This window comes from Esox lucius, chromosome 21, assembly GCF_011004845.1.
Source record: "Esox lucius isolate fEsoLuc1 chromosome 21, fEsoLuc1.pri, whole genome shotgun sequence".
Classification (NCBI taxonomy): Eukaryota; Metazoa; Chordata; class Actinopteri; order Esociformes; family Esocidae; genus Esox; species Esox lucius.
Window position 1 is genome coordinate 22,254,335 of NC_047589.1, and position 19,591 is coordinate 22,273,925.

At 41.5% G+C, this 19,591-nt stretch overlaps 1 protein-coding gene across 3 annotated transcripts in view; it reads left to right on the forward strand.

Annotated features, from left to right (window-relative positions):
• LOC105025734 (piezo-type mechanosensitive ion channel component 2) overlaps positions 1-19,591 on the forward strand; it is a 101,668-nt gene that overhangs the window by 31,891 nt on the left and 50,186 nt on the right. For all 3 annotated transcript variants that reach the window (XM_013139663.4, XM_020041853.3, XM_020041854.3), the window contains one exon: positions 8,883-8,925. In XM_013139663.4, coding sequence (XP_012995117.2) covers positions 8,883-8,925 — 43 coding nt within the window. The remainder of the gene's footprint in view (positions 1-8,882; positions 8,926-19,591) is intronic.

Consider the following 19,591-nt stretch of genomic DNA (forward strand, 5'->3'; position numbering starts at 1 on the left):
TTGTCTTGATATTAAATTACAGGTGTCTGTCATTGTTTGTTGCTCACCCTCCACAAATCTCATCTTCATTTGTCTTTATATTAAATTACAGGTGTTTGTCATTGTTTGTTACTCACCCTCCACAAATCTCCTTTTCAAAAATTAGAAAATCTGTCTTGATATTAAATTACAGGTGTTTGTCATTGTTTGTTGCTCACCCCAGTGACAGATCTGTTCCATGTCAGGAAACCACTGGCATTAGCTTGCGGTGAATCATCAGGAAAGACTTTCTGAATTATATACAACAGACTGTAATACTGCAGTAGGGGTAATGAACTACATTGTGTTCAAAACAGATACTGAGTGATATATTGGTCTTGTTGGCCTTGACATAAATTGGATGTTTCAGAAATATGCTGTTTTAAAAATAATAATGTACAAAATCCATCACCCAGATATTTAGGGGGTTGGAATTCTTACTTTAATTTCTTTCTGATTTATGACTACTATTATTCATAGCTGTGGAGTCTACTATACATAGTGTGTGTGGAGATCTCACAGTGATTCTGTGTAACTGGGGGCATGAATTTAAGAAAATGACTGCAGTTTTACCATAGCCTATTAAGTATCCAAATTATCAAGTAGTTGTGCTAATAGCAATGAGCGTAATCCTCTGAAGCAGCGTAGCGCATACAAAGTTTTAGGTTATCTATGCTCATCCCTGTCGGGCAAATCGTTAGCTTGATGAAGCCGGAATCCTGGTCGCGGCACACTGACATGTCCCAGGTGTCAAGTAGAGGACGGCACATATTGAACGGTCACAGCCCCTGATGGTTGGGGGAATTCCAGACAGGCTGCCTCATCATGTCACACGCATTGACTGGTCAAAACCCTCTTGTAGGAGGAGCGCAAGGTCTATAACATCCACCAGCTCTGTGATGTCGTCATGGAGGAGTGGAAGAGGACTCCAGTGGCAACCTGTGAAGCTCTGGTGAACTCCATGCCCAAGAGGGTTAAGGCAGTGCTGGAAAATAAGGGTGGCCACACAAAATATTGACATTTTGGGCCCAATTTGGACATTTTCACTTAGGGGTGTACTCACTTTTGTTGCCAGCGGTTTAGACATTAATGGCTTTGTGTTGTGTTATTTTGAGGGGACAGCAAATTTACACTTTTATACAAGCTGTACACTCACTACTTTACATTGTAGCAAAGTGTAATTTCTTCAGTGTTGTCACATGAAAAGATATAATGAAATATTTACAAAAATGTGAGGGGTGTACTCACTTTTGTGAGATCATGTAGATGTGCAATGAAGGCAAATGCAGTACAAATGTCAATACTAAATGTGCAGTTAAGGCAAATAGAGGACAGAAAATGTGATAAGTATGGTGTATGTTACAAGTTGGATGATAGTTGTGCGGGTAAAAATGGCAATTCTTAATGGCATTCTAGATGTGTAATCGAGGCAAATTGAAGGAGTAAGGTAGCAAGGTTATCTGATTGGCCAACGGCCAACCCCATTTCCTTTGTTACTATAATCACCCAGGCCTGTGACCGTGTCATGCCTGCGTGTACACTATTGAAAGGAGACTTGATGAAAAGGGACCAGTCAACAAGGCCTCAGGCAGTAACTAGTTCAAGTTTTTACTGGTCATACGCATAGGATATACAAGGCTGTATACATAAAAAACTGGCTTTAAAAGACAAGACATTAATAGAATTTGAGGAAAACGTCTCGAGGCACACCCTCTGTACGTCGACTGTATCCTCTGGGGTGACATTTCTCGCCTGCATCCCTGAAGGAGATTGGTGCATATTTCGGCTGTGCCAAAAATGACATCTCCTTCCCGAACTCTCAGTAATGGCTGTTGGCAGGGGATAAATCTGCACTGTAAAAATGTGCTCGCTGCAAACGCTGCCATGTCCCTCTGAGAGTTAGGGCCTAGAGTGAAGTGAATGAGGTACGGAGAAACACACAATCACCCCTTCTGAGGAGGTAATCTGGGGTGAGATTAAAGGGGATGAAAAATGACCCTTTCTGCTAAAAGCGAGTGTTGTGGCATTAAAGAGAGAGACAGATGAGAAAGAGAGGGCTACTGTGTGAAGGCAGGGACTGACACAGTTACTACAAATGCTTTATAAGTGACATACTGGAGTCTATTGTTGAACTGCCCTTGTAGTTTCAGGTAAGAACCATGCATCCACTTGGTATCAGTACCAGCAAAACCAGAATAAAGCTTCCCAGACAGCCCAGCCAAAATGTTGTTGTTAGCTGGTGAATAATTGAAAGTAAACCTACTTTATGTGTTGTCTCATGCTTCAACACTAGTAAACAGTACCATTAGTAATTGGCACTAAAGCGACCAATGCTGTCCCATGAAAGGGCAGTGCACATTGGCTCAGCCCCACCAAGGTTGGTGGTAGACATCTCGCATGCTCCAGCATCCTCACTGGTTGAGAGATCTCAGATTCTCAACCATGGGGAGTCACCAGGAAAACAAAGCCATGATCATGTGTTTATCGGGAACAGAAACATGGACAGGAACATTTTCAAAACAAAGATTTTTTTTTTAATATGTTGTCAAAAAGCGTAGTAGGCAGTGTTACTCTGTAGGCGTCTCTCATTTTTATTTCTGTACCCTAATAGGCCTTTGTTGTTGGGCTCGTCTGCAAGCACCGTTGGGCTTGTTCTTAACATTAGAATTGCTATCAGACTGGACACCAGCAACAATATTTTATCATCCATCACCACATGGATGAGCGGCAAGAAAGCATAATAAATGTCAAAAACGTATTTTAATGTTTTTTCTACGATCGGATTGTTGTCAATAGCTCTGTGTCTAGGGCAGTAAGAAGAATCTTCCCCAGGATGCAGTGTAGGCTACAATTCATCCTAAAAATACTTCATGGTCCATATTTTACAGTATAGGTACGCAGGCAGAAGCATGGGTGACTAATAAAGGAGAGTGTGGGGTCCTGATAACCTTTCATTTCCTTTAGCTCCGTTAGAAGTAAACAATGTTGTATCAACTTTGTTTAGACGTTTCCCAAAGTAAAGTGTGTGGAGGTCAGAGATAAACAAGAAAAGGAACCCGGCAAGCCTAGTTCTGCCGGCCTGCGATTAGAAGGGATGAATGTTGAAACTCGTTCCATACATTAGCTAACATCCAAACCAACAACAGGTATAACAGGGTCGCTACACTACATTCAACAGGTTAAATTAGAAAGAGATTACTGTAGATGGCTAGCTAATAGCTATACAGTAATGAAAACAATGACTCCAGTCACTCCATGGCTGGTTCCACTACACTATGTGAACTATGCTATGTAAATCGAAATCGAGAGGAGTGTGTTTGTTGTCGGTGCAGTTCGTCCATCGCAGTAAAACCATAAACAGTTTTACTTTAAGCTTACTATATTGTAGCTATTGAAGCTTGTAGCCAGTGAAGTTTTAGTCTATCCTGAACAAATCCTAATTCCTAATTTGTCTTGTCCGTGGCGAGGATCAAAACCCGGTCACCTATGTGGCAGTTTGTGTCTCTTACCACTATGCTGTTTAACAATGGGTTGTCAGTCACTCACTCAAGTCACTCACACAATCATTCAGTAACACACATTCGCTCTTCTTGGCTGGCTTACATGGTCTGAAAAAAAGCCTGAGAATTTATCTCTAGAGATGGGTGGACCTACCAGAAGGACAACCATCCCAGCAGCACTCCATCAATCAAGCCTTAACCTTACACCTTAGACCAAATATAACTTTTTGGCCTGAATGCCAAGAAGGCTACAACTGTCGAAAAACAAGGTACCGCTCATCATCTGGCTAATACCGTCGTTACAGTTAAGCATTGTGGGGGAACAATATGGGGATGCTTCTCAGAGGCAGGAACCACCTCAGAGGGAAGGATATACAGAGCAAAATACGGAGAGGCATGACAACCATCTGAAGAGCACAGCCAACACAATGCCTTGGGAGTCTAGGAGACACAGTTCAACAACGCTGCTCATCCAATCTGACACAGTTTGAGAGAATGGGCAAGGAAGGATGAGAAGAACTGCCCAAATCCAGGTGTGCAAAGCTGGCAGAGGCATAGACAAGAAAACTCTTAGCTGATATCGGTGGCAAGGGTGCTTCTACAAAGTACTTAAAAAAGCATCTGTGTACTTATGTATGAGACATTTCCGTTATTATTTTTTATTCATCTGACACAAATGAACAAAGGTTTTTTGCTTATGGGGTGTTATGTGTAGATTGTTCGCAAAACAATTTTTATCAGTTATATATTTAGAACACAAAATTCCATAACACAACAAAATGTGGAGAAAGGGGTCTGAATATATATTCCGAAGGCATTGCGGGTGTAACCCTGTGTCAAAACTAAGCTGCCACAGCTTTCCTTGATTGGGCCCCTGTGATTTGCCCTGTACTGATTTGGCCGACCCTGAGATGTGCGCTTCATCCGTCAATGAGCAGCGAAAGCCCTGTTTACCAGGTGCGCGTACATCCGTTTGTCGGTACGTTTGTTCGTCCTTTGCCAGTCTGTCCGTTTCTAACAGAATAACTGAAGTACAGTTTAGGATGAGGCCATGAATGAGGGACTTCCAGGGAGGAAGAGGCCTTTATGTTTTACGTCCTCCACCACCGCCATAACTGCACACAAACTCAAGGTCTGTTGCTCAACAGAAAAATACGCAATTAGTGTGCAGTTCTTCAGTTTAAATATCCACTGAGGACCTCTGTCTATGATATTTCCCCCAAAAATAACATGACTGCAAATGCAATTGAAACCCACAATGCACATAAACTGAAAGCATTTCCTTGTTTTACTTATAACAGTTTAAAGAAATTTAAGGAATTTCTTCTATGGTAGTTGGCAAGTTTTTACAAGGTGTCTGAACCGCAGTCGTTTACATTGTCAAAGCATTGTACAGACGTGTGAAGTTCTGGCTTGGTATATTCCTATGTGGTCCAATGAGACTTACGGGCTGTTTTGAACCTTGTTTTCCCAAAACAGTCATCATCTGTGAAGAACTGTTTTGGCCATATGAAAACATTCCACTGCACAGACTCTAAAATGGCTTTCAGCAGACAGAAGCCAATGTTGTTTTTCTGCCGGTGGAATTGCTGTATTGTTTTTAGACTGTCTTTGTCACAGGTGCGTTTGAATTGTTATATGTGAACAGAAATGAATATGATTAAAAGATTCAGAGAATTCTGACAAATCTCTGTATGCAAGGGACAAGGCTGAAACCCAATATTGGTTGGCCGTTATCTTTGGGCCCTCAGGCAGCACTGCATTGAAAACAGACATGATTCTGTAGTGGACATCATTGCACGGGCTCTGGAACACTTCCAAAAACGTTAAAAAAAAGTTAAAATTCGACCATGCGAGGAATAAACCAGATATAAACAAGATCCAGAACCGCTGCCACCTTCTCTGGGCCAGAGCTCATTTAAGATGGACTGAGGTGAAGAGGAAAACTGTCCTGTGTTCTGACAAATAAAATGTTTTAATTATTTTTGGGAATCATGGACGCTGTGTCCTCCAGACTAAAGAGGAGAGGGTCCATCCAGCTTGTTTTCAAAAGCACCATTGGTTTTAGCATATGTGATGGTATGGGTGTGCATTAGTGCACATGGAATGGGTGACTTGCATATCAGTGAAGGCACCATTAGTGCTGAACAATATATACAGGTTTTGGAGCAACATATGCTGCCATCCAGACGTGTTCAGGGATGGCCTTGCTTATTTTAGCAAGACAATGCCAAACCACATTCTGCACGTATTACAACAGCATGGCTCCGTACTAAACTGACCTGCCTGCAGTCCAGATTTGTCACCCATTGAAAACATTTGGTGCATTATGAAACGAAAAATACGACAAAGGAGACCTCGAACTGTTGAGCAGCTGAAATCCTAAAACAAGCTAGAAAGGGAATACATTTCACTTTCAAAACTACAGCAATTGGTCTCCTAAGTTCCCAAATGCTTACAGAGTATTGCTAAAAGAAGAGGTGATTACATTTTATGCAGAAAACCGGGTTGTACTTCATTGGCAAGCCTTCAGAAAGTAGCAGATTGTTTTTGATTTCTATAGGGTGACAATTCCACATAAAAACACAGGGGATTGTTTTAATTATCACAGGTATCTATTTGAGCTCTGATACCATGACTGAATTATATTATAGTATTATAGAGTGAATATTATACTTAATGAGGTGTTTCCCCACTAATGAGCTGCAGGATAGTGTGTGTGTGTGTGTGTGTGTGTATTTTGTGCTGAGTACTGTATAGGCTCATTCGCTGCACTCCATTGCCATCAACCCTGAAAATTAAAATACCATTGGTTTGTTATGCGCTAGCACATTATTGCTCTCCCAAGTTATTGCACCCATTGGCATGGAGCTGCCAAACAGCTGCTTAAGCCCACATCATGGCCAACCCCCCTTTGTGTCTCTTTATTTTTATCACTCTTCTCCATCCACGTATTTTTCTATCTTTGTAACACATTTCTTTCCCCTTTTCTTGAATCTTTCTTTCCCACAAACTATTTATTTCTCTTCAAGTAATGTTCATCTGTAACTTGTTGCTGCAACTTATCAATAAATGAGAATACAAAGCAAAATTCCACCTATGGGTTTGGACGACTTTGAACTGCCACGGACACGTCATTTTGTCTATGTACAAAACTCTCTTCCACACTCCCTTAGGCCTGCCTATACATTGTCAATGTAGAAAACAACTACTGACACTCTGCCTATTACTGTAGAGGATTGAGGGTCTAAACTCCCCATATTCTTTCAAAGAGAAACATTGTGAGACAAATGTAGATGTTATTCTCACGTGAGGCTTGCCAGTTACGTTTTTCCTCTTTGTAATTATTATATCGAAAGCTAACTTCTGTTAGTCCGGTTTTTCTTTCAACAATACACGCTTTGACTGTTAATATGAGACTTTCTGTTTTACACGGGGTCATTTAGCTTTTTAATGGACATGAACATTATTCTGTCAGACCCAAATCGATTTACGGAATTCCGCTCCTACTATATGCGTCCACTCCAGAAATATAAACACACAAATCGCGAGGCGCCACTCCAGTGACGGTTGGAGTTTTTCAGACGTTTGTAGAACTGGACCGTAAGTCAGCTGAGACCGACGAGCTCCATGCATCGTATTTAGAAAAACATCTCATCAAACGAGCATGACATTTCCCATGGCCCTGCATAAATCGGGATTGGCAATATTGCAGGCTGTACTGTGGCCATGAAATATCGGGGTGACGAACAGCAAGACGGGAAGCGTAGGGGAGATGGTGCACGTGATGTAATCCAAAAACACTACTAAAATGTCAATAAAAATACCTCTTCTATTATTTGTATGTTTTTGGCTTAACCATGTTAACTGCAAGAGATCAGTATACAATGAGGAATCCTTGAAGGAAATGTTTGTGTGGTTTTAGTAGCAAGTAACAACACATGCAGAATACTTTGTCATAACAAAGAGGCTGTATGGATCACTGGGGCCAAGTACTAGTTGTAAGCTGGCATTAAAACCGCAGAGACTGTAAAGTTTGAAAGTGAGGACTAGAATGTTAGCTAATATGTTTTTGGGAAATGTCTAAGCATTCCATGTAACCATAGCACAGATACTTCATGTTACTATTTGATGCTGCTATTTGATACTGATACAATATTTGATAATACAAATATTGTTACAACAGATATTTCTGTGTAGTTAGGTTGGTGAAGGCTAACTCGAGGTGAAGTGTAATGACGGATGTGATTTAGATCAGCTCTAATAAATGAAAGTCACTGAAATGACTTCCTCACCATAGAAGATACTGCAGAATAAAACATTTCATTTTAATCAGGATGATATCATCAGCTATGTCAGTCGTGAACATATTTCTCATCCGAGGGCCTATTAGCCACACAGTTAATGAACTATTGACAGAGCAGATTGGCCGCCTTAGCACTGTCTCATTGATCTGTAATTAGGGTAACTCTCCTCACCCGCTGGGTTGGGTGTTGACACTTGGCAGTAAACCATGTCCGAATTCTCTCACCCAGACAGCGCCCCTGGACACCTGGAAATTACCTTGTAAACAGATAGGGTCCCAAAGCCTCCAAAGGAATGCAGGTTTTGTTTTTTCCTGCCTCGCTAAATCAACAAATGGGTGGACATAAGCACTTAATGTTGGAAACACAGACCGAACTATGTTTAAACCAGAGAGGGGACATGGAAGACAGGAACAAGATAAGCACTCGTCTACCAGATGACTCATGTGATTTACAGAGGACGACGGCCTTCAGCAGGGCGGGGCTCCGACAGGCTGTTGAGGTGCACGGCAGCCTTCTGTGTGTGAGTGATGTGTGGGTTCGGAGTTGGTGGAGGAGGGGTGGGGTGGCATTGGGGTGAGGGAAAATAGGTTTTTGAATGGGAATGTTTTTGGGGGTTTGAAAACGTGTGTGTGTGTGCGTGTGCGCGCGCGCGCCTTAACTGTTCTAACATATGGTTTAGATCTGGGTTATGGTCCCACTGAGGGCCAGTGTCCATGTGGACGGGTCGGGTCCACAATCTGATCCTTCAACTCATATAATCTGTTAATGGTCTGACAGATCTGCCACGCTGGTGTCAAAGGGGGTATTGCACCCTGTTGTGGCTACATATAAACTGCATCCAGTCAAACATGAATTGATGTAACTTCAACTTTTAGTGTATGCTAATGGTTCACAGGTTGTCAACGTAAAAATTGGGAAGGCACTTTGGGATTAAGGAGTGCTTCATGAAACAGCGCCAGTTGGGAATACACCATCTTTAGCTCATCTCGAGAGTGTTGAATAGTGGTCAACCCTGTTGTGTCTCAAATTTGACATTTATCTTTTGTCTTTTTTGTAGGCTCAACATGGGAGAAGGCGCTGCGACAGCTGGGCTTGGAAAAGTAAGAGACAAACGCATGCTACATTTAATCTCCCTAGGGATTGTCCACTGCATTTGTACATTATCTACTGTATATGTGTACATTTATTCTGCCATCACACGGGACACTAAATTCAGTTCTAAATTATTAGATTTAAGTTTACACTCCCACCACATTTGGTAGACACTCCAACCCGCAAATTAATGCAGAGTGGCTGAACCAAACAGTCGAGGTTCCTTTCTCATAAAATGTTATTACAATACAAAGCAATCCTGTAGGCCCCCATAATGCAAAAGAGTGGGTTCTTCATAAAGAATCATTTCAAAGCCTGCATCAGACTGGTAATGACTCTGTCAGGAGCGTGTCATTGTCAACTCTATTATGCCTGAACACATGTTATCGCAGTCATTGGTAAATACGCCACACAATGAGTGATGGAATGAAGTGTGGAAAAGAAAGTCCCTTAAAATGGACTGCTTTTCCAAGACGTTATATGGCATTTAAATGGGTGTACCTTAAATGTTGATTTGCCATGCTCCTTTCTGTGGACACTGATATCTCTAATGACAGCAGACTCAGGCTGACCACATCATCTGCCTTTCTCTGAAATTAGATATATTTATATATATATATATATATATATATATATATGTGTGTGTGTGTGTGTGTGTGTTGAACATAACCTCATGTCCAAAAACAGGCATCCAAACAAAGTGTAGACAGACTTCAGTCCATTTCCAGGCGTATTATGTTTGGAAAGTTCACGTCTCACTTCAATGGGTTATGTCATGACTGCATGCTGTTCAAGGCTTTGTTGATGCAATCAAGTACCTCAGAGACCGATAGGTGCCTCGTCCCCAGCTGTGGTTTGAAGAAATCGCCAGCCATAAAGTAACAGACTCAACAAGCCAGAGGTTGTTTTCTTTTTTCTCAAGACTCCACCCTTCACGTCATAACGGACCGAAGTGGGCGTTTATTTTCCCATTGGCAGTCATGGCTAGTGCGGCTGCTGTGTTCGTTGAAATTACAACTGTAGAAAGTGTCACTCAAATCCTTGCGCCAGATGTGGTGTAAACAGTAAAACAGCCTTGTCGTCCATGCTGTGTCGCGTCTGTGCGCTATAGGATAATTAGCGGAGCCATTCATCCTGGTGTGATCCATTGGTAAAATGCTACTGCTCACCGGGTTAAAGCAACAGCCAACTGGACAAGAGCCAAACCTGATGATTAATATTTTAATACAGGCCTGATTGAGACGGCGTTCCTCAGGTGTCAGGTTATGATCAAACCGTCGGGAGGGGTTTCCCAACAAGGCGTGGGAAGTGGTAGACAGACATGGAGAGGTCCATCATAGTTAGCGCTCTGTCATCTATGGGTGTCTGTCTGATGGCCAGTTGGTCTATGGTGTCATTGTGCAAAAATGCAGTATTATCTCAAACTGCATTGGCACACTGCAAGAGAGAGAGAAAAACACTAAAACTAGAGGAATTTAAGAGGGCTGCTGCTGTTGCTGCCTCGCTCCTCTTTTCCTGTTGTTTTGTGGGAGTTTGGGAGGCAGGTGAGTGATTGTGATGAATCTGTACTAAACATGAGCCTGTGGAGCCCAATGAGTGATCGTTTCTACTTACACATGGTTCTGGAGAGGCCTGGCCCCCTAATGGAGCCTCAGTTTCACATAACATACAGCGCAAGAGAGCGACCGTAACAACGAATGAGGGAACACCATTACTGGGTAAGGAAGCTCAGTTGGTAGGGCTTTTAACACTTGTGGGTTTGATTCCCACGGGGGCCAGTACAAAAAACATTTATGCACTCACTACTGTAAGTTATTCTGGATTAGATCAGATAAGTAACTTGTAAAGTAAATCTAATGCTGAACTAGTGTCCTGTCCTATAGTTTCTTCTACATATACTTATATAAAACAAATAAGTCTGAATGTCTATGTTATGAAGTAGGCAGATGTTGACCTGAGTCACTACCTCGGCTGTATAGCACCAGGTGTTAATTGCTACTTACTCTTTTCTTGACAAATGACTGGTTATTGGCCTGACATTCGTTGACTAATACTAGCCTGTTATATTATTTTACGGTGACGGAGTGTGTCTGAATTGCTGCCATAGTTACGGCATTCCAGCTCCACCCCTTTTACTGTGTGTCTCTGAATGACACCTGTAATTTCACTAGGAAGAGGGGGCGTGTGTGTGTGTGTGTTTGTGTGTGTGTGTGCACCTGTATAAACCATGTATCTGTCTGGAGGCTATAGATAAGCAGTGTCAATAGCTGTTTATGTAGTATGACAAATTCCTTGTTATTATTCCCATCCGTTTGACAGTTGCTGACTCAACTAGGAAAGGAAACATCTGTGTCTATTATCAACGTCTACATTGTAAAAAAACATCAATAAAAAAAGGTTCCAAAAGGGATCTTCGGCTGTCCATGTAGGAGAGGCCTTTTTGGTTTAATGACAACCTTTTGTTTTCAGTTAGGAATCTTTAAGGTTGCTTTTAGAACCCATATTTCTAACTAGAACCTAAGGGATATATAAAACCCAAAAAGGTTAAAAAAGAAAAGATGTCTCTCTACGGAACTGAAGAAAATAGTTTTTTTCTTAAAGTGTCGTAAAAAAGGTTCAATTTTCTTTTTTTTACTTAGCTCAGTTTCAGTAGTAGCCCTTTAGTAGATTGAAGCATTTTGTATTGGTAGTTTAAAGCATCTGTAATATGAGATTGGTCCTCTTGCTCATGTATTTCCATGTGATGCAACAGAGGGGAGAACAACCACATGTAACCATCTCACTTCGGATTTGATTGTTTCTTTTCTTGGCGGAGTTGGTCAAGCTAGTCTACATAATCTGTCTTCTGAAACGGTCATAAAAAAACTTTCAATGTGGTTCCCATAGGAAATGCGTTGCTCCTGGAATAAACACATATGATTGGAGGTTTACCGTGAGTGGTTGTATGTGTAAAAACAGTAACCTCCGTCATATGACCTCCGTCATATGACCTCCGTCATGTGGCAGCAATTACATCCCACAGAGAAAGCATCCCTATACAGCTTCCGTAGTGGCATCTAAGAGTCACAGGCAAAGCCACTGAGGGCAAACTACATTTTAAAGTAGTAAATGTTCTTCGTATTCCTCTGTGTGACTCAGTGGTTCATGACTACGACAAGGTCCTAAGAATGTATCAGCCAATTAAATTTGAAATCCCACCCAGTAGACTAACTTAGAATGTTGGATCCCTCAGTGGTTCTGCAAGGGCTAAATTTACCTTTTGGCCGTAAGATGCCTCTATCATTCTCAATATTCTAGTTTGTCTTCCTCTTCGGGAGCCCCTTACCCATGAGGCTCTTAACCATGTTCAGTAGGTTGGTTCATCAAGGCAACAGTTTTTTTTTGTTTCCTTTCATGTGGAGATTAGTTTCTAATCTCCACTGTGAGTCTTTTGTTATTTGTTCTTGTGTTACGGTCTACTGTACAGTTCTTTTGGTTTGTACATTTAGGTTAAAACCAGGGGTTCAAAGATCTCAGTTTGTCTGTAGAGCGTCTGCTGATCAGTTCTGCTACATATGTCTGCCTCAATCTATAACACATACCCTAGTCTACTATAATCATAAACCCTAGTCCACTATTATCATAAAACCTAGTCTACTGTAATTATATACCCTAGTCTACTATAATCATATGCCCTAGTCTACTATAATCATATGCCCTAGTCTACTATAATCATATGCCCTAGTCTACTATAATCATAAGCCCTAGTCCACTATTATCATAAACCCTAGTCTACTAATCATATACTCTAGACTACAATAATTATATATCCTTGTCTACTATAATCATATGCCCTTGTCTACTATAATCATATACTCTAGACTACAATAATTATATATCCTTGTCTACTATAATCATATGCCCTTGTCTACTATAATCATATACCCTAGACTACAATAATTATATATCCTTGTCTACTATAATCATATACCTTAGACTACAATAATGATATATCCTAGTCTACTGTAATCGTATACCCTAATCTACTATAATCATATCCCCTAGTCTGCTATATACATATTCTAGTCTACTATAAACATTTACTCAAGTCTACTACACCACATGTATCCTCATCTACTACACACACATATCCTAGTCCATTACACAAATTATACCTTAGTCTATTGGGACACGTGTTCCTGTTAAACACAGCATCACAAAACATGTCATTCATCCTGATGTATAATTCTTAAATCAGTAGTTAAACTTCAGACTTTCATAATGTTGGTTGGATACTACCCACTGGCCAGGTGCTGCTGTACTTTAATACCTGCCAGAGATTTGCGAGGCCTGAATCCTACCACTGTGCTGCCTTGCTTCTCTTGGCCTGGCAGTCTGTGGACACTGTCCTCTTTGCCCCGACAGTGCCAGGACCGCGCCGTACCCTATGGGCTGTGGGGGGGCAGTACGCCAGCATCCTCTGTTTACTGTACAAACAATTAAGGCGTAATTGCTGTCTACTGACAGGCTGGAGCATACAGGATGAAATGTAATGGCCCGGTTAAAGGGATTTACAGGGATTAAAGGTGAAGTGGGGAGGAAGTGTTTAATGTCCTGGAATAAAAATGGCAAACGGATAAGCAAGGTGTTGTTGTCGGGTATGGAGATGCTTTGATAAACACACCTTTTGATTGATGAGTTGTAATGACTGCCACATTGTTTTTGCCATTCCATTCACAACTGAATATTTTCCTTCTTTGATAATCATTTTCCTGTTTTTTTAATACAAAAAACAAAGAAGCAAAATGTGTTCCTTAAAGCTAAAACCAAGTTTTTTTAGGCTCGAAGCAATGGGCTGTGATTTGAAAATGAGAGGAAAACTGGTCATTCGGTATTATGTCTTCTTCTCTCTCTAAACTCGGTGACTCAAAGCAAACAGTGTTAAACCGAGTTAAATTAATCTAACTCACAACTTGTCTTCTATTTTGAGAGGAAATGCCAGTAGTTAGAGTAAACAGATCCAGACTTGTACCTAAGATGGTTTAGTACGAACATAGTCTGAAAGTGCGTGTCCCATAGAGAACCCCAAACACATGTGGGCAATGTCATGGCAACATTAGGTGAGTCCATGAGTGAAAAGAGTCTAACGGACAAGCCACGCTGAGATGTTGTTAAATCAAAGGCTCTACTTCAATATAGTCGTTTTCAAACTGAGCTTCGTTTTCAATAAACGCAGTACCGGTAGCATTTTGATATTCAGCCTCAGTGTTCGAAGCCTCAGTACCGGAACATTCACAAGTCCTTTAGCCGACATTCTTACTTTTAACAGTGTTTTACAATAGTAGGTTTATCATAATTGGAGAAATCGGTCCGCAATGGGAGTTGAACCCACAACCCTGTTGTTGTAACCACCATACTCAGCCAACTTCAATTCAATCACTAGGATCCTGTGTTGGCCAGTGGTGTGTATTGTAACAGCATTGTAATTACCTGTAGTGGCCTAAAGCACTGTCATCTCTGCACCATCAACACCACCCAGACAAGGACAAAACAAAGGACAACTATTTACCCACAGACGAAAATTCTGTTGCCTTGCCGTGGCATGCAGATATCCTGGTTTCTTTGTCGTCCGTCGTGTTTCACTGTTTCCCATCGTTGACCTACTCTGAGGAAGCAACAGTGTTTGGAAAATGAGGGCTACGCAGATTTTAGATCTGACATTTGAGTAGTACTTTGTGCTGCCCTAGTGAAATTCCGTTGTTTCAGTCCCACTGCTCATCAATATCGGAATTATTTTTCAGAAACAGGAGACGTCAAAATACAATAGTGGAAAACAATGTTCTTTCTGTGGAGCACCCCCTTGACAGGAAAGAACTCTGGATCCTCTTGTTCGTGTTTAACATTGATCTAAATATGCTTTCAGTAAACAACCACTGTATCTCATCCATACACTGTCACCCAGCAAACAGCTCAACCTTCCCAAAGTCTTTCTAAAACCTTCATGAGGCCTGACAGCCTTAAGTAAGTACAATAACAGTATGTCTTTTAGATTCTTAATCATCCTGTCAGCTGGAGTTTCACTAAGCACAGGAATAGTTGATCGGGGGTATCGGCTTTCAGACATTTAAAGATTTTGCCCTGTGTGAGAGGAGCAAGGCTCCACCCTTTACCATTTACCTCCCTTGTTCTTGTCTTTCGTCTGGAAAATCTTTCTGAAGGCCTGAATTATTTTTCAACCGTTTTAGCCGTGTCGCTCAGCCGGGCGTGGATATTGATGCGCGTCAAAGCATTTATAAATGACAGCTGACGGATTGTCTGGGTCCACAGATCAATGGCCCCGGGAACAGTTCATCCTTTCCTTATTACCTGGAATTGGTGTCCAGCAGTGTGTTTGTGTGTGTTGATGTGTTGCGGAAGTTTGGCATCCATTCTCTGTGTGTGTGTGTGTGTGTGTTGACATACACCAGGAGGTTGACAGTAACACTAGTGTCTTAGGATGGCCTTCTCCAGAACTCATACCGTAGAGAGAACACCAAGCCCCCAGGCTCTCGTAATAAAAGCTTTGCATGTGAACCATCTTCAGAAATGCTATCTATTTATGTTTGAATAAAACCACAGTTTGCCTTCATGTGTGGTCCCCACGGTATTCATGATCTTTGGATCTGATGAGAGATACTTGTTGATCATGTTACAGGTGTTAAAAGGGCTACATCCATTTTGTCCATAACTTATAAATGAGCTTAATCAACTTGCATATCCCATTAGAACCCGAAATGTAAGTTGTACTCAAACACTGTGTAAGACAACATGGCCTGTCGTTGAATTTGAGATTTCTTCAAACTCATCCTTCATCTGTTTACCAAATCAGCCACGGGGTGGCCACCTTGTTATTGTTTCTGTTAAGATGTCTAGCTTTTAACGGTCTACTGAGAAGGTCTTAGATCATAAGCACCCGCTGAAATGCACAGATCCATAGTTTACTGATTGTCCATTAAAATTAAAGACATCAAGTTGCTTAAGCGATGTTTGTGTCTCATTAGTGTCTGGATTTTTTTGCCCCGTCTTTATTCACTATATTCATCCTGTGCTCACACACATCTAATTCTTCTAATCGTAGTAGTTGTAGGTTTTAATACATTACCTAAGACCAGTCTGGTAGTAGTTAAAGGGTTTAATACATTACCCAAGACCAGTCTGGTAGTAGTTGTAGGGTTTAATACATTACCCAAGACCAGTCTGGTAGTAGTTGTAGAGTTAACTTGACTGTTGGAAATGGAGCCACCGTGTTAATACTAAAATGCAGTCTTGATTCAACTGAGCCCTAGGTAATTTGAACCCAGATACGTAAATAATTGTATTCCGGGGTAACAGACACCATGGACACATTCACATAACTAGTTAAACACAACAGCTTTTTTATATTAAAATAACAGATAAGCTAGCAATCATTGAATATGATCCGTGCTCATATCTCCACCCAACTCCTTAGATGACCTACACATGTCCTCACTCAGATGGACCCAGAGGCAAAAATGGTGGAAGTCCATGGGAATAATTAGGAAATCCCATGAGAGATCTGATTGGATTACGGCACAAACAGATACCACACTGGGTCGCTGAAATGCGTTCAGTAAGGAAATAAAAGAGTCCACTGAGATGTCGCCCTGCCATTGACTCCTGTATTAATTCCGCAACAAGGCGGGCTGGCACTGAAATTAATGATTTAGCCTGACCCTTTTTAGATTGTGTCAAATCCATTTGAGATGTTTTTTTCACAGGCCTACAGTGATCCTCTGTGCCGAGGCAAGTTGTTGACCGATTGAGATGTAATACACAGTGATTGAAAGGGTCATGCAGATTGTGTCTTGTTTGGATTGTAAAGTAAATTAACTAGCTTTGTCGAGTGACAGGCTGACATGCCCATACAGAATGTTTTAATTAGCCTTAATGGGAAAGTCTCTCTCCGGTGGCGAGGATGTACACACACGCACACACACACACACACGCACACACACAGGATAATAGATGACAAGTGTACCGAACACATCACATTCCAGGGTATTGTAGAGGGAACGTGCATTGACAAGATACTGGGTTGGGATGTCTAGAGAAAACACAAGGTTCGACGATGAAATATGTGAAAGGAGATTAAGGTTCTTTAACATCTTTTGGAATCTTGTAAGCTGTCTTAACAAGAGAGCAGCACGAGATAGAATCTACCTACTGTTGAGATCCTCAATCGACGGGATTGCAGTAAAATAACATAATATTATTATGGCTCAATACGCGTTTGCTCTTTCTATTCTGGTGTGGATTGTATGGATATATTCAAAACCATGTTATATTTACTGAGAAAACAGTTTATTTAGCATTTGTTAATTCACTGTAAATACAATCCCTATCACAGGTGGGTTTATCCAACTCTACTTCAGCTATGTCCGTGTGTTTGTTTAAACAACGTTGTCTTGGCTCAGAGCTGCCGATTCCCTTTCTGACTCCCCTTTCCTTTTCTGCAACTCAACAATGAAGCTAAACAAGCCTGCGAAGACTCGGATATAAACCTACTGCTTGTGGCAGCGTATCCTGTCTAAGGAGATTACACAGCCCTTTAATAAGGCGCCATGACAGGAATGCCACTGCTGTTGGGCTCTCAAGGGTTACATGTCTTCCCAAGGCTACCTGTTCTTTGAGAATTGCCTTCCCCTGAACTCTTCCAAAAGATAATCTATTCAGTGCATCACACTTTCCAGCTCTTTAGGCTCCGTTGTCCTTTACACACCGTTTAAACACTGACAAAGGCTTCTTTGTTCTGTGACCTTGCTCCTCTTGGGCTCATCTTCATCAGTGTTCAGCTTCTCGTGCTCTCCCACCGTGTCCCCGGGCCATGCGTCCAGGGATGACTTGTTCCTGCCCAACCACGCAGTCTCCCAGGGCGCACTGCTCTATGACTCACCAGGTCTCCCAGGCTCCAGAGCTGTCCTCTGGCTTACAGAGGACGGTCTGTACTGTGTGCTCCCGCCACAGCGTCTCATGAAAAGGGCCCTGCTATCCTGACGCCTGCGCTCTGCATCCACACTCCCAGTTCACGAATCGAAAATGGATCTCGAAAGGGTTTTCTCTGGGACATGTAACTTCAGCTCCACCGGCCCAAGGCGTCAGCCTTCAACATCCGACGCATACAGTGTTTTGCTTTTCACTGAAACTCCGCCAATATGAAAGTTGAGAACTCGAGTTATGCTCGTTTCGAAGGGGGAAATTGGAGTTGTGGGACGCATTGAATGCTGGCCATGCCGATGATGAGATGGTTTAATTTCATTAGAACGTTTGGGCCAAGCGAGGGGGACCAGTGTTGGGAACAGCACAGCAAAGTCTCTCAGAGCACGACTAATAAGAACCAGCCAGGTTAATAGGAACCAGCCAGACTAATAAGAACCAGCCAGACTAATAAGGACCAGCCAGACCAGCGCTGTAGCAGGGAGGACAGTGGGAATATTGCACGTCTTTACGGTGGAACAGAATGTTTTCTGGGTGTTTTTAAAAGTCTAGCACCGTGCACCGCTGAGCTAAGCTGCCCATAAAACGATAGATCAACGTTAATTTAACTCTGAGGGTTTTTGGGGCTTTTTAATGTTTTTTTTTTATGACAATATTTATGTATTTATATATATTTATATATACAACCCATACTTTTATTGGTTTGTGGAGAAAGGCCTGTAAAACCTTGTGTATCATACACAATGTATGGAGGCACTGTACTTGGACGTTAGCCTGCTTTGTTAACCTTTACTTCTATTTAATTTCCTTATTCCCTCTTTCATACATACCTCGTTACTCAATACTTGTCCAAAAAATCCCCTGTGATTTGAGTGAGAAAACAAAATCCTGTCACCAATATTGGAAAATGAATGACAGTTTATTGGGCTGAATATTATTTAAACAATGCAGCATGGTGTGGCCCATTGCCCATATACAATGGCTATACTAATGCACGACTCAACGCACCTGGTTTCAGGAATTAGCTGAAGTGTACGGACAATATACCACTAATGTCCGAGGTGCCTTATTGCTTTTATAAACCAGTCACCAACGCAGAACAGTAAAAATTATTATCTGACATATAGTAAGGTCTCATATACAGTATGGTGACTCAGCCAGTCAGAATTCAAGGTCTGAATCACCCTATTATAATAATAACTATGTATGTGAAAAAACATCACCAATATATTTATGGAAGAGGAGTTCAAGGCCATAAACAGTACCTGATCTTGAGTGTCTCACCAGTGTGACGTCATTATGCTATGCTATGTGATGGATTGCTCTGTGTGTGTTTGTGGTTGACACATCCATTTTGTCTGTGTCAGTCTGACTCTTGTGAAACACCTTTCCTGAAGCCTTCATGTATTGCATTGAATGCAGTGGAATTGAATACAGTAGAATTGACAGTAAAATGTTCTGAAGGTTACTGTTAGCTGCTCTGGATAAGAGCGTCTGCTACATTACTTAAATGTAAATGTAAAAGACAGAAGTCCCCAAAAAATCCCATAGAACCCTAATCGTTTTAACTATAAACAAGTAACTTACATTTCCAGAAAGCAAAGTCTCAGGGAACAGATGTACCTCGGTGGTTCCTGGCTGTCATTTTCACAGCCGGTGCTCCATGTAAACACAGAATATGTTCAGTGTGGTGTCATTGTA